The sequence below is a fragment of the Phalacrocorax aristotelis genome, chromosome 3, assembly GCF_949628215.1.
Source record: "Phalacrocorax aristotelis chromosome 3, bGulAri2.1, whole genome shotgun sequence".
Lineage (NCBI taxonomy): Eukaryota > Metazoa > Chordata > Aves > Suliformes > Phalacrocoracidae > Phalacrocorax > Phalacrocorax aristotelis.
Genome location: NC_134278.1, coordinates 95,484,789 through 95,500,743, shown reverse-complemented (window position 1 = coordinate 95,500,743; position 15,955 = coordinate 95,484,789). Strand labels below are relative to the sequence as shown.

Genomic DNA, 15,955 nt, shown 5'->3' with positions numbered 1-15,955 from the left:
CATCTTGGATAAGGGCACCCTACGCGCTGTTCTGAAGGAGGGGAAGCGGAGTGACCCTACCAAACGTGGCGAGACGGCGGCGTCAGGGAGGCCATCTTGATTAAGGGCGCCAGCTGCGGCGTTGGAATTGAGACAAACGAGGTGCCCCTACTAAATACGGCGGGGAGGGGGGAGTGGGGGGCAGCTCTTCTCTCAGGGTGCTCGGCGGCTTTGGAGGGTGCTGTTGCGTTCAGCTGGGAGGGTCATCTTTGTAAATGTAGAAACTCCTGGGAAAGGTTATCAATTACAGTTTACTAATAATACAGACACTTTAAAAAAAAAACAAACCTGCAAGCCTCAAGTGGCTTCCTCTTTGCCTCAGTTCTCAGCCCCCCTCGTCAGGCCGGGATCACCCTCCCCGGGCACGCTGGCTCCGGGAAGCACAGCGGGCCAAGCCCTGAGGCCGCCCAGGCCTTCTGTGAGGCATGGCTGGCCAGCTGTGGGGATGCCCTAAGAGCAGGCATGGCTGGAAACTGAAAAGGGCCCAGACAATATTTGTTGTGTTTGGTTTGCCCTGAGGACAGGCACCCTTCGACAGCGCATCTCCCTCAATTCCCATACCTGTTTGCTGGCCTGACCCTGGTAAACTGGATTTTCCTCCCTCTCCACACCCAGAAGAGAGCCAGCTTTACCCTCACAGCTGTCTTGAAGCCACAGTGGTTCGTCAGTCTTTGAGGAAACCTGTATCCAAACCAGCTGGGAAAACCCCAGCACCCAGACCCTCTGTTGAGGAGAGATCTGGGGATGGCCAGGAATGCGACATACTGCCCATGGATGTGTGGTAGAGGTTTGACCAAGTCTGCCTTGCCCCAGACACTTGTCTGTGCCTCAAAACTAGGCAAGTATTCTCCCTTTTTCATTACTTCCTCCTTTTGTTGCTTCCCACAGTCTCTACTGGAGCCAAAGAGGCAAAGCCTGTTCCTAGTGAGACCTGACGACATGAATCTTCCACTGCAGCTTCATGTAATGCCATGTAAGTTGGATTTGCCCTGTCTTAATGTACGCATGCGGATCCATCTCTGAACACCGTAAGCTTCTAGGGGCAAAGGTGGTACTTTGACCCGCTTCTGACAGTTTGGGTGCTTGTCTTAAATTCATGTAGTAGTCAGCCTATAAATATTCCCCAGGCTTCTGTGTGAGCATCACTCCATCTTTGCTTAAAGGAAATTAATGCCCTGTGATCAAGTTCACTCAGCATGCAGTCAGGCTTTGGAGTCTTTTGTTTTCTTTTAAATGCTACAGAAGTCTAAGAAAAATACGAAATATTCAAAACAAAGTAATCGATTAGAAGAAAGCCTAAAGTCTGTTGGTGTATGCCTACACCTCTGATATGGCAAAATTAAAAAAAAAAAGCAGCTAGCCGATGGTATGGAGATCTACTGATCCAGGTAGTATTGCCTCCTACCAGTTAAACTAGCACAAGAAACACAAAACGTGGCCAAACTGTGGAGCTTAGATTGCCTGTAGAGGGTCTCTGTTGCGACCAACAACAGTTTGTTTACACTAGAAATAGCAAGAAGTTAAAAAACCATTGAGGAGAGAAGGGCAAGGTTTTCAGCTTTGTTCTCTGGGCACCTCAAGATACTTCAACAGACCCTGGCAGTGGAAGAAGATCCAACAAAACTGCCATTGGACTACTGTAGAGTTTGAATCCATCAGCAGTCCTTCTTCCCTTCCCTGGAAAGGACAGAAGGAATTGGCTGACAGATACAGAGCAGAACTGCGTAAGTACACAGAGAGGAGCTATTTTCAGAATACTGAATTTCACAGGGAGATTGGTGTTATCCAGGGAATGCTTGAGGAAACTGCTTTAACCAAAAGCCATTCATTCCTCCTTCCCAGGGCAGAAAATGGTATATTTTCTACTGAAGCAACTAATGGTACAGAGCAATGTTCCAGGTCCAAAACAAAACAAACCAAGATGCTGAACATTAATACTGCCTTCTCAGCTTCCAAACAACATAAGACACATTGTGTGCTTTGCTGTGGTTAAATTTGTTGGTGTAGAATCTGAATAGGAGCAGAAATATCACAGATTCAGCTGGAATTAAAAAAGAATACTACCTATGTTTATATGCTGAAGTGTATAAAATTCAGATTACAACTGTTGTTAACATCCTCAGACCCAGGACTTGCTCTCCAAGCAATAGCAGTAAGAGACAAAGCAAATCTGCTCTTCTGGAGTTGTTACTTCATCCTTCGATTTATATCTTCCTCACATTGCTGTGCCTCAAAAGGAAAGCACAGTGCCTTACTGGGACCCAGGGCTTCAAGGCCATGCTGTGCCCACCCTGTTAGCATTAGAGTAATTAAAATGTTGACCAACTATTTCAGGTTTGCAAGAGGAGCAAAATCCTACAGCCCTGTGTTTCTAGACCAAATAACTGAAGTAAAAGCTTTCCCATTCTTCTGTTTTCCGGGAGCAATCACAAGCTTGCTCAAAGCGAGAAAGGGAAAAACACAGGCTACATACATAAACACAAAACAAGTTGGGGCTTAACAGCTGAAAGAGGAAAATGCTTTGAGCTCTCCTTCCCCTCCTCCCCACTCCACCCAGGATCTCCTGAAGAGTGCACAAAGTGCAATAATCAACTTTCTCAGGTAGGAGGTGAACATTTCCAACAAGAACTTGGATGCCATCCATGGAGCTTCTCCCAATACCTTTCTGCCCCCTCTGGGCCACAGGCTAAGCTGGGTTTAGCACGGCTGAGGGCCTGGCTACTCATTTTTCACAGATGAAATGACAAAGTCCCAGCCACGTGAAGCAAGAGGGAATGGTGGTCTGTGTGCAGTGGGGTTGCCCTGTTTAAGGTGTCTATATCCTGTTTCAAAGCACAAAGTGTTTGGCAGCAATACAAGACCCAGCTGTCCTCACTTGCTGTGGTTTCCTCCCAAAAACTGCTCTGCACGTGGATGCAAAACAGGAAACCAGAACAGGGTTTAAGAGCTTTCTCTTTTCTTTCTTGAGCCTTAGGCTAGCCATACCAGGACGAGACAGAAGATGGCACTCGAACAGCACCGGATGAACAACTATCACACTTAACAGGCCACACAGGGGTGAGTTATAATCAGTGATTAAAAAAAAAAAGTAAAAACTGAACAGCCACTCAGGAAGGGGGTAAATGTTTTCATTCTCAAAGCTTCAAGTTTGCCATTAATGTTAATATCTTAAACTTTGGACAGTAAAGGCTAGACATGTTAAACAGTACCTGCTAGCTGTACTCTCCCTCAGTTCACAGCAGCCTGGTAACCATAGTTAATGCTTCTCTTTGAAATAAAAAGCACTCCTGCATTCGATTCCATGTGCAAATGGCATCTGGGTGTGACCATCCTCCAACTGGCTTTTGCACGGTCATTTGCCACTAGTAATGAAACCGCTCAGAGTAGCCTGTAGGTCACAGGAGTGTCTGCACACCCCAGGGCTCACGATAACAGGGCTGAGCTCTCCGACCCAGGAGGTCCCTCATGGTCCTGCAGCAGCTGAACTGTGACCTCTTATGTGAGGCTTGCATAAAAAATAAGTGGATCGTGGTTCCAAGTGGTCATCCACCTTTTGAGGGTTAACTTCAGCTTTCAGCTTTCTACACATCAGCATTTTCATATTCAGTACTGGAGCTAGTCTTACAGCTTCCTCAGAACATTACATTTCATACCAGTTTGTAAAGGGGACAGCTTTGCTAGATAGAAGACTGAAGGAACTCAGGGAGGAAAAAAAAGCCTATTAATGTTATCTTTTAACATTTACTCCCTTTCTAAAAAAGAATTACAGGCTGATAGATTAGCCAGGTTCAGGAAGAACCAGAGTGACAGATCATTCCTCTAATTCATTTAGAAATAGATCAGACAGATTTCTATTTTACAGACAGGAAAGTGAAATTGCTTTACTTTTCTTTATAGGCATGTTTTTGCCCAATTTGAGAAGTCATTACAGTTATAACTCTTAAGAAGCTTCAGAGACCGCAAAGGTCATCTAAGCCAGATAAACCCAATACAAACGAGCCAGAATTCAGAGCGCTTCATAAACTAGCTCTCTACTTCCTAAAGCTGTTCACTGATGACAAGCTCTCTCCTTTTTCTTATTGCCAGTGAATATGGTTATGCTGCATAAAGCAACATACCTGCATAATAAAGACATGTTGTTTCCCTGAAAGCTATCTTCTAGCTGCAGTAGAGCACAAACAAATGTGTTATCTCTGCAGCAGCAGGATTGAGGACCCCATTGTGTTAGGTCCTCTTTGAACACAGGAAGACAAAGGCAACCCCAGCCCTACACCTCAGTGAGATTACCTTTGGCCACACAAGGGGTGTCTGAAGCTGAGGTTAAGGCTCTCCCCAGTGAAGTGAGCAGCATTTTCCTCAGGCTTCAGTGTTGTGAGTGGTTAAAGGGGGCAGAGAAAGAACAAACATCTCATCATCACTCCCACATCTCTTTTGTAAGAGCTCTTGTGCCTCTGTAGAGATATGCATCCCTGCCACCTCCAGACAACGCGGCAAAAAAAACAAACAAAAAAGCGTACTGTTGGTGCTCACAGGAGCTAATACAATCAAGCCCCTTCTTCCATGGACATGCCAGCTTATCAGCACGAGTTGCTTGCTCCAGTTGGAGACAGCGTGCCTCCTGGCAAACAAGGAGCCTTTGCCTCTGTATCTGCACCGTGCCTGTATGGGACGGGAACCTTTTTTATTATTATTCTTTGTACAGCACTTACCACCATTAGCCGCCTGCCCACAACCCATGCTGTTAAGTGCGAAAACAGGAACTGAGCAGGATTTGAACACTTCTGTGGGATCCAGACTGCTTTTAGAAGGTACAAACTCCTGGACGATATTGAAATAGCTGATGTAAAGTCTCCCGCCCTTATTAGATAAGCTATCTTCCAAAATCTCTCTGTGTTAGCCCACTGTTTACTAATTGTGGTCAGATTACCTGGCATGCTGATAAGTCAGTTGTAGAGGTGCTTGACCATTGCCCTCCCAACACAATGTCCAGGAGAGCTTATTTTCAGACAGGGAATTTTGAAAACAGCTAGATGCAACAGGTCCAGTATTGCACTTGACCCACTAATTGCTTCCTAGCACTAGGAGGCTATCATGAAGATACGAGTAGTTGCGTAGAGATCCAGCCTGGTCACAGCAAGGCTAAGCCACAGGCAGCAAGTTGTACTGGGACCACGCTGCCTCTGGACAGTTCATGTGCCTCCACTGCCCTGCCTGCTAGTACTTCATTCCAGGCCTCCGTTGCACCAGATGGCAGAGCGCTGGCTGTACCATATATGCACAATATTCTAATTTATGAAAAAAGGACATGACTTTTTTTTCCTAAAGGTTGATTAATTATAGGTTAAGGAAGAGATCCAGTAACTAATTGGCATAACATCATTGGTACAAAAATCCGTTCACCAAGTGGGATTTGAACGTACAAAGGTCCAAATATAGTATAGCCCCTCTAATGCTGCCAGATGGACATCAATAGCCAGAGGAAACTAGACACAGCGCTCAAGAGGTCCGTGGCCAAGCACACCCTGGGCATGAGGCTTACACCACCACCACAGTCTATACGTTATTGCCAATACAGGGGCAATACACAAGCACAAATCAGTCTGGAGTCACACGGAGAAGGAGCCAGAGAGGTCACACTTAAGAGAAACACAAATTGGCTCCACATCATAGGAAGAAGGAAGAGCAGACTGTGCTTTTTGAGGATGCGCCAGTATCATGCCTGTCTCCGATCACAAACCAAGGCCAGAGGCCATGTTTATGTACAAACAACTGTCATTGGCATATTTTTCAACCCTAAGGATATTCAGATAATCTGTAAATATCTTCCCTGTACCATCAGGCCAGAGGAACTCTTTCTATTCTGGAAAACATATCTTCCCAGAACACTAGTCAACATTTCAGCTGACATATCTATGTACATGATGCAGCTGCCAGAACACACCAACACGTTTGACGATCATCTTGTAGCTGTCAGATGAAAGAATAAATACAACAGACACATCATCAGGCAATGGCAGCAATGTAGGAAATGAAGCACAGACGTACATGAGAAAAAAACCCCAGGGTTTTAATGATAAATTAGCAAGTAAGAAAGATAAAGAATCAGTGAGTTCTGTTTGATCTATCTAGGATCTTTCCCACATCAGATTCTTAGACTTCAGTTAGATGGTAGCTATCATGGAAGAAAAGTGTCAGCTTTAAGCACCCACCAGTAGCATTAGTCTGAAAGCAAAGTTTGGGATCTCATTCTTGGCAACACTCAGTAGCAACTGTTTGGATCAGCTAATGACTTAGTTTCTCTCATTCAGAATAAACATCTGTGGAGTACTCGACACAATCCTTGGAAGTGACATTTCACCACCCAGCTGTTCTACGGCAGTCTTCAAGTCACCACCAGTTTTTGGTACAAGAATGGATCTACATTTCCACTTCAGCCTTGATCTTCAGCGCTGACTCAATTTCCAGTCCGCTCACAAGACTGCTCACGCAACTGACATGTTGCTGCTTTATGTTTCATTAAAAACAAAGTCACTCCATGTCCTGAAGTTGCTCACAGATTTAGAAGTCCACTTTTGAAAAAAGCAAGCTGCTTTGTCACTTTGGCTGAGAAGTATGAATCCAGCTTACAGTTTTTCTTCACTTTAAAACTCCAGCCACTCTGTCATATAAATACAGTTTGATGGAGAAATCTCACCACCTTCATGGCAATCATCAAAAACCTGTAAAAGAAAGCCCTGTGTCAGTTATTATATAGAGCATGCTGTATATAATCTTACGGGAAGTAACATGCTCGCATGTTTTTGCTCCTCCTGCCATAGAAAAGCAGAAGTCTAACAGAGGCCAAGATCTAGAAAGTCCTACATCAGCTCTGAGGAACAGAAGCAAAACAGACTCTGCTGTAGTAAATGATGGAAACGGACACACTGGCAAGTTTTATCTATGTATCAGTTTACAATCCAAGCGGGAGAGACCAAGAGCTAGACAGAAATAAGTTAGCCTGTTAAAAAACTTTTATTATATTGAATATAATTAAAATATAATTAATAATTATTCAAAATTTAAAAATAGGCAAACTTGGATCAGAAAATGTAATAATTTGGAACGGGCTACACTTGACAGCACCCTTTCACATACAGTCCAGTAAAGGGACAGGATATAAGTGGGAAACATCCTGGTCTAAACTGAAGAACCTGCCTCTTACACCATAGCTAAAGCATTAAAGATAACGATCATAAGCACAGTTGGCTTAGAAAGCCTTGAGGATCACTCACAGGCATAACTGGCAACGTGCTGGCTGGCTGTTCGCATGACTGTGTTCAAAGTGTGCACGCACCCACTTATTTGTACACAGAATTAGTTACTTACAGGGCAGAGTCCACAGGGCGTCCTGACTAATCCAGTGGGTTGTATGAGAGGACTAACAGCTCTGTACAACTTCATCTGTCCATCCACACTGCCTACTGTCCCTTCCTTTGCAGCAATAATAGTCATCTCCACTTTTCCATCATATATTAGTGTATTTAAAATGGTTTCAATGTCTTCCATTGACAACTCTACCTAAGAAAATTTGTAAAATAACTATTAGAAAAGACACATGCCAATAAGTTCTGCAAGGAGGAAACAAGCAAACACCATGAGCAACAAATCCTTGGAGTTCTAACCTAGCCCAGACAAAGGCACTGCTCTCGCTGGGCACTTCATGGGGTTGTGATACAAAAGATACAAAAAGAAAAGCAAATACCAATACCTCCTACCTCCCAAGCGCTTTTGGGCTACACTAGCCTTAGCTTACCAAAAAGAGCTTCCCTATGCTCTTCAAGTGTCTACACCATCCTAGCATGATACATTTCAAGTTTTACAGGAAAACGATCATGAAAGAAGACAGACAGATTACTGAAGAGATGCCTGTTGATGGTGACCAATAATTGCAGGGTTTTTTTTCCTCCTTTTAGTTTTTTCCCCTCCCCTAAAACTGCTTGAAGGGCATAGACAAACTTGAGAGAAATTCTAAAATACATTCCAGTTGAGATTGTTAAAGGAAAACTTACCCCAGGTTCATCAACAAGGATGTGAATGCTAATTCTTTTATGTGTCTTTGACAAAGCACATGTACAAACTACCCTGGAACCCCAAGCAGCACCAATGACCCTCCCCAAAAAGCAATAAAGCAGCAAAGCTCACTTCCAACACAGTAACTGTAGCACTTATCAAATCCTCACCAAACCTGTAGGACCCAACCCCTGCAGCTAATCACACACTGAGAATTCCGAGAGTAGTAAGATGAATCTGTTCTGACCTTACTGATGCCCAGTTCACAGATGTATTTCCACACCTCATGGGATGAGGCAAACGAGCTGTTCCTTTGTATCATGGGGTTCTGTTTGCTCTCTCGAGCTGCTTCTGCCTGAGGAAAAGCAAAGATGAGTTATGGTCAGTACTCTCTGCCAAGAGCAAAGTGACTGGCACTGTAGACAATCCAGCCCTGACAACAGGCACTGCAGCCACTCAAACCCCCACAACACGTACCGGAGCTAGCTCAGAAAATAAACCCGTACCAGTATCAGTTGCCCCCATACACAAGACGAAATATTGGAAGCGGACATCAACTCATTTAGAACGGGATGATGAAAAAGCAGGGCCATCGCGGGGAGAGGAGGGAGAAGTAATAAATGAAATAGAGACCACCCGATCCCTGTCCTTAAGTGAGTTGCGAGATATGTGAAAAGATTATAGCCGTCGCTCAGGTGAGCACATTGCCACCTGGCTGCTCCGATGCTGGGATAATGGGGCCAGTAGCCTGGAACTAGAGGGAAAAGAAGCCAAACAACTGGGATCCCTTTCTGGGGAAGGGGGCGTTGACAAAGCAATTGGAAAAAAAACACAAGCCCTCAGCCTCTGGAGGCGACTCCTGTCTGCAGTGAAGGAAAGGTATCCCTTTAAAGAAGATGTTACATATCGCCCAGGAAAATGGACAACTATGGAGAAAGGCATCCAGTATCTAAGGGAATTAGCTGTGCTTGAGGTGATTTATGGTGACCTGGACGATCAACGGTCATCCAAAGATCCAGATGAAGCCGAGTGCACACGACCCATGTGGCGGAAGTTTGTACGGAGCACACCATCTTCCCATGCAAACTCATTGGCAGTGATGTCCTGGAAAGATGACGAGACACCAATGGTGGCAGAGGTGATTGATAGACTCCGGGATTACGACACAAATATCTCTTCCTCGCTTGTCTCTGCTGTGGAGAAACTATCCCAAGAGGTCCAGCAACTCAAAGAAGATATGTCCTACTCCCCACCTCGACAGAGCAGTGTCTCAGCTGTTAGGAATAAGCGTCCTTTGGCTCAAAGAAGGGGATACACACCACGGGCCACCCTATGGTTCTACCTGCGTAACCACGGAGAGGACATGATGAGGTGGGATGGCAAGCCTACTTCGACCCTACAGGCACGAGTACATGAACTGCAAGGAAGAACAGTCACTCAGGGAGGCTCTTGCACGAAAGCTGCTGCTCCAGTTTCCAGTGAGCAAGTCCCCAGACAGTGGAGTAGAAGTGCTGATTTTATTTCTAAGCGTAATAGAGGGACTCCTGATTCACATTTACAGGAAGTGAGTTGTGACTGGCATGATCAGGACTAGAGGGGCCCTGCCTCCAGCCAGGTGGAGGAAAGGGATAACCGGGCTTACTGGACTGTGTGGATCCGATGGCCTGGCACGTCCGACCCACAGGAGTATAAAGCTTTAGTGGACACCGGCGCACAGTGCACCTTAATGCCATCAAACTATGTAGGGGCAGAACCCATCAGCATTGCTGGAGTGACAGGGGGATCCCAAGAGCTAACTGTACTGGAGGCCGAAGTGAGCCTAACTGGCAATGAGTGGCAGAAGCACCCCATTGTGACTGGCCCAGAGGCTCTGTGCATCCTTGGCATAGACTACCTCAGGAGAGGGTATTTCAAGGACCCAAAAGGGTACAGATGGGCTTTTGGTGTAGCTGCCTTGGAGACGGAGGAAACTAAACAGCTGTCTACCTTGCCCGGTCTCTCAAAGGACCCTTCTGTGGTGGGGTTGCTGAAGGGCAAAGAACAACAGGTGCCAATCGCCACCACAACAGTGCACTGGCAGCAATATCGCACCAACAGAGACTCTCTGATTCCCATCCATGAACTCATTCACCAACTGAGGAGCCAAGGAGTCATCAGTAAGACCCACTCACCCTTTAACAGTCCCATATGGCCAGTGCAGAAGTCTAATGGAGAGTGGAGGCTAACAGTAGACTATCGTGGCCTGAATGAAGTCACTCCACCGATGAGTGCTGCTGTGCCAGACATGCTAGAACTTCAATACGAACTGGAGTCAAAGGCGGCCAAGTGGTATGCCACAATTGATATTGCTAATGCATTCTTCTCAATCCCTCTGGCAGCCGAGTGCAGGCCAGAGTTTGCTTTCACATGGAGGGGCGTCCAGTACACCTGGAATCGACTGCCCCAGGGGTGGAAACACAGTCCTACCATTTGCCATGGACTGATTCAGACTGCATTGGAACAGGGAGAGGCTCCAGATCACCTTCAATACATTGATGACATCATTGTGTGGGGCAACACAGCAGAAGTTGTTTTTGAGAAAGGAGAGAAAGTAGTCCAAATCCTTCTGAAAGCTGGTTTTGCCATAAAACAAAGTAAGGTGAAGGGACCCGCACGAGAAATCCAGTTCTTAGGAATCAAATGGCAAGATGGTCGTCGTCAGATTCCAATGGATGTGATCAACAAAATAGCAGCCATGTCTCCACCAACTAGCAAAAAGGAAACACAAGCTTTCTTGGGCATTGTGGGTTTTTGAAGAATGCATATTCCAAATTACAGTATGATCGTAAGCCCTTTCTATCAAGTGACCTGGAAGAAGAATGATTTCAGATGGGGCCCTGAGCAATGACAAGCCTTTGAACAGATTAAACAAGAAATAGTCCAGGCAGTAGCTCTTGGGCCAGTCCGGGCAGGACAAGATGTAAAAAATGTACTCTACACTGCAGCCGGGGAGAATGGCCCTACCTGGAGCCTCTGGCAGAAAGCACCTGGGGAGACCCGAGGCCGACCCCTAGGGTTTTGGAGTTGGGGATACAGAGGGTCCGAAGCCCGATATACTCCAACTGAAAAAGAGATATTGGCAGCATATGAAGGGGTTCGAGCTGCTTCAGAAGTGGTTGGTACTGAAGCACAGTTGCTCCTGGCACCCCAACTGCCAGTGCTGGGCTGGATGTTCAAAGGAAACATCCCCTCTACACACCATGCAACTGATGCTACGTGGAGTAAATGGGTTGCACCGATCACCCAGCGGGCTCGAGTAGGAAACCCCAGTCGCCCAGGAATCTTGGAAGTGATTATGGACTGGCCAGAGAGCAAAGATTTTGGATTATCACCAGAGGAGGAGGTGACACGTGCTGAAGAAGCCCCACTGTATAACAAACTGCCAGAAGATGAGAAGCAATATGCCCTGTTCACGGATGGGTCCTGTCGCCTTGTGGGAAAGCACCGGAGATGGAAGGCTGCTGGATGGAGTCCTACACGACAAGTAGCAGAAACTGCTGAAGGAGAAGGTGAATCGAGCCAGTTTGCAGAGGTAAAGGCCATCCAGCTGGCCTTAGACATCGCTGAACGGGAAAAGTGGCCAGTGCTCTATCTCTATACTGACTCCTGGATGGTGGCAAATGCCCTGTGGGGCTGGCTGCAGCAGTGGAAGCAAAGCAACTGGCAGCGCAGAGGCAAACCCATCTGGGCTGCCACATTGTGGCAAGATATTGCTGCCCGGGGTAGAGAAACTGGTTGTGAAAGTACGGCATGTGGATGCTCATGTCCCCAAGAGTCGGGCCACTGAAGAACATCGGAACAACCAGCAGGTAGATCAGGCTGCCAAGATTGAAGTGGCTGAGGTGGATCTGGACTGGCAGCATAAGGGTGAACTATTTCTAGCTCGGTGGGCCCATGACACCTCAGGCCATCAAGGGAGAGGTGCAACGTACAGGTGGGCTCGTGATCGAGGGGTGGACTTGACCATGGATATTATTGCACAGGTTACCCACGAATGTGAAACATGCGCTGCAATCAAGCAAGCGAAGCAGGTAAAGCCTCTGTGGTATGGGGGACGATGGCTGAAATATAAATATGGGGAGGCCTGGCAAATTGACTATATCACACTCCCACAGACCCACCAAGGCAAGCGCCATGTGCTCACCATGGTAGAAGCAACCACCGGCTGGCTGGAAACATCTTCTGTCCCCCACGCCACTGCCCGGAACACTATCCTGGGTCTCGAAAAACAAGTCCTGTGGCGACATGGCACCCCAGAGAGAATGGAGTCAGACAACAGGACTCATTTCTGAAATAGCCTCATAGACACCTGGGCCAAAGAGCATGGCATTAAGTGGGTGTATCACACCCCCTATCACGCACCAGCCTCTGGGAAAATTGAACGGTACAATGGACTGTTAAAAACTACACTGAGAGCAATGGGGGGTGGGACATTCAAGCACTGGGATACACATTTAGCAAAAGCCACGTGGTTAGTCAACATAAGGGAATCTCCCAACCGAGCTGGCCCTGCCCAGTCAGAAATCCTACATACTGTGGAAGGGGATAGAGTCCCTGTAGTGCACACAAAAAGTATGCTGGGCAAAACAGTCTGGGTTCTTCCTGCCTCTGGCAAAGGCAAACCCATTCGTGGGATTGCTTTTGCTCTAGGACCTGGGTGCACTTGGTGGGTGGTGCGGGAGGATGGAGAAATCCGATGTGTGCCTCAAGGGGATTTGATTTTGGGTGAAAACAGTCAATGAACTGAATGGCACAATGCGAACTGCTATATAATACTGTGTGTCACCTCTGTGTTGTATCAATGATATCAGAGTACGAGCCTCCCAACCCATGGAAGATAGACTGTGAAACAAGCAAAGTGCAGCAGTGATGGAACGATGACTGACTTGGCATGCAGCAACCCAACGCCACACACACCATCTCTCCCACCCTGAAAGGCTGGTACGACAGATGGAGCCCAGAGTCATGGACTGGGTGAACTCAATGGATATTTTAATGGGCACTTTACAGGGAAGGCCCATGAACTAAGGGAATGATGTCTGTGAATTATGTTAAAGGATGGGAAGGGGAGGGGTGGTGGTTGGTACGGTTGTATTGCATCATATGGGACCTGGGCATGATGTAAATGGTATGGAATAAGGGGTGGAGAATGTGCTGGTTTTGGCTGAGAAGGGGTTAATTCTCCTCACCATGGGGGGGTCAGCTACCTTTCCAGCTTCCGGCACTCTGCCGCGTGGCGGGGGGGCTGGGAGGGGCAGGGCCATGGTGGGGGCGGCTGACCCCGACTGGCCAGTGGCAGGTTCATTCCATACCATGTGACACCATGACCAGTATATTAAGCGGGGGCAGTTTTGCGGCTCGGGAGTGGCACGGCGTCGGGTCAGCGGGTGGTGAGCAGCTGCGTCGCGTGCGGTTTGTTTCGGCGGTTCGTTCCCCCTCTCCCCTCCCTTCCCCCCTCCCCCGGGGCTTTGCGCCTCTCTTTGTTCTCCTTTACATTGCATTTCTACTGTTGTTTCTTTTAATTTTAATTATTAAACTGTTCTTATCCCAACCCATGAGCGTTACCCTTCTGATTCTCTCCCCCATCTACCGGTGGGGAGTGAGCGAGCGACTGTGTTGGGCTGAGCTGCCGCTAAACCACAACAACTCTCTGCCAAGAGCCGCCTCTGTGGTTGTTTCAGGCAGACTGAAGCATAAAAGTTAATTTCCAAATAATTTATGGAACATGTCCTTAAGATTGATGTACATGAGACAATGCAGTGCACAACCAAACAATTTTACACTAATTATGACAAAAAATTTACACAGTGATTTAGATTAATAGGAAGGAATATCAGCCTCTGGTGAGTTTTTTGGTTGTTTTTTTTGGAGGGGGCGTGGGGGGGTGTTGGTTGGCTGTTGTTTTTTTGGTTGTGTTTTTTTTTTTTAAACATACAAAATAAGTTTCTGCTGTACCTAGTGCCAGTTAAAATATATTTTAATGGAACAAAGAAATACTGCTATCTGCATAGGACTTATTTAACAGAGAGCAGGTTTCTCCTGCAGTTATACTAGAGAAAATGATCTTCTAAGCAGAGCTGACTGACTAGCGCCTTCTACCCTCTCAGAAGTTTGGAGCTCTGCAGGGAAAACAGTGACTTCTGCTAAGTTTTCTGGTTGTGTTCTTTGCTTCTTAGCTTGTCATTGGACTTCGGTGAGGGAAGGCTTCACTCCCTGTACAAGGTGTGAATATATGCATTATTAAAATGCAACACCACCACACTTGCTGTGACAAATACAATCCAGTACAGATTTGCCAATGCAGTGATTAAAATGGCCAACAGTTACGGAAAACACTATGGAAAACTTAAGCCTTGCCTGTCACTAATTTTATAAAGAAAAGAATTATTTGCACAAAACAAATGGAAAGTAACTTTTGTAGTAGCACTCACCTTACTCTGTAGAAACTTAAAACACTGTTGATTTAACACCTCCACAAATTCAGACTCAAAGTCTTGGTCACTGTACCAAGCCCCACCAGTCACTGACCGGTCAGGCTGCAGGTTATACAGCATATACACCTTCTTCTTGGATGCCTGTTAGAGAAAAGTGCACAGCTGTTAACAGCTGAAAGTTTTCCAATAAGAAAGGAAGATTTAAGAAGATATCTGCAAAAGAGATAGTTCATTGCTCCTAGAACCTGGGCACAGCAATCCAGCTGACTCAAGCTGTCACTAACACATTTGACCCACAGATAAGATGGAGGTAAAGAGAAGACCAATGCATTCAGATTCCTAATAATTTTGTAACATCGTGTTAGAGGAGAGAATGCTACTAACAGTATGTACACAATACAAACCTCAGTGAAGATCTTGGAGTTTAACTTTAACCTATTGGCACTAATCCCGCTCTACAGTCAAAGGAGGGCAGGAAAGTGTCTTCAGAAGACAGCAAAGACAGACTTAACAGAGAGGCTTACAACTGCTTCTGCAACAGACAGCCTGTGCACTGATGAAAGGAGGACCCTTACATGATTAAACCCTGCAGCTAAACTTAGCCCTTGTGAGCCCACTCCTTACTGCCCGGCCTAAACGGGGTGAATGGAAGCAATGCTTCAGTCCTGGTATCAGTGGTCAGACAGTTAAAGGCCAATGGTCGTCCAAAGGACTACTCAGCAACAGCTGACGCAATTTTAGCAGCGTTACGTCCCCTGTATGACTAGATGAAGCCAACACCTCTCACAAAAACATAAAAAAGCTACCGCTTCTCTACGTCTAACTTCTTTATCTCCATTTTATTTTTATTTAGGAAGTTACTCTCACCACTAATTCCACCTCTGCCCCCCCAAAAACGCACACACGCAAGCCTAGATATTGCCTCCAAGGTGCAGATGAGACCAGCACATAGAAAAGGCACACAACATAGAACTTCCAAGAGTTCACACACAAGTGGTCTTCCTGGTGTACCAGGCCCTGCAACAAGACAGAATCTCTGCTGGAAACCAGGAGAATGTCCAAAGAACACGCTAACACCAATGATTTGTAATTAAGCAGGTAAGGGAGAGCAGGACACTGCAGAAGCATTACAACAGAGTGAGAAAAAGTATGGAAAAGGATAAGCTGTACCCTGCTACGTCAACTGTTTGTGATAAGGAAGTACTTGAGTAACTAGAACAAAGTAGGGGAACCAAAACTAAAACAGAATCAAATGTCTTAGAAATTGTTTAAAGTAAACATTACAAATCCAGTATGAACCAGATAACTGAAGGGAGTTTCAGGATCTCTGGCGGAGAGGAGCCTTGCAAGGCCACTTGCAGCTAGATAACCATATTGCTAGTCCCACATAAAAG

The 15,955-nt window shown here is 46.2% G+C and overlaps 1 protein-coding gene and 1 long non-coding RNA gene across 2 annotated transcripts in view; one reads left to right on the top strand and one right to left on the bottom strand.

Annotated features, from left to right (window-relative positions):
- The first annotated feature begins 3 nt into the window (after window positions 1-3).
- Window positions 4-6,575, top strand: LOC142055123 (uncharacterized). The gene is made up of 4 exons (XR_012659815.1): window positions 4-141; window positions 928-1,012; window positions 3,008-3,096; window positions 6,348-6,575. It is a non-coding gene; the product is annotated as an uncharacterized LOC142055123 (long non-coding RNA).
- POLR3F (RNA polymerase III subunit F) overlaps window positions 6,086-15,955 on the bottom strand; it is a 22,039-nt gene continuing 12,169 nt past the window's right edge. The window contains exons 6-9 of the mRNA XM_075088608.1: window positions 14,559-14,702; window positions 8,336-8,443; window positions 7,405-7,596; window positions 6,086-6,758 (exon numbers count right to left, since the gene is read on the bottom strand). Coding sequence (XP_074944709.1) covers window positions 6,681-6,758; window positions 7,405-7,596; window positions 8,336-8,443; window positions 14,559-14,702 — 522 coding nt within the window. The 3' untranslated portion in view covers window positions 6,086-6,680. The remainder of the gene's footprint in view (window positions 6,759-7,404; window positions 7,597-8,335; window positions 8,444-14,558; window positions 14,703-15,955) is intronic.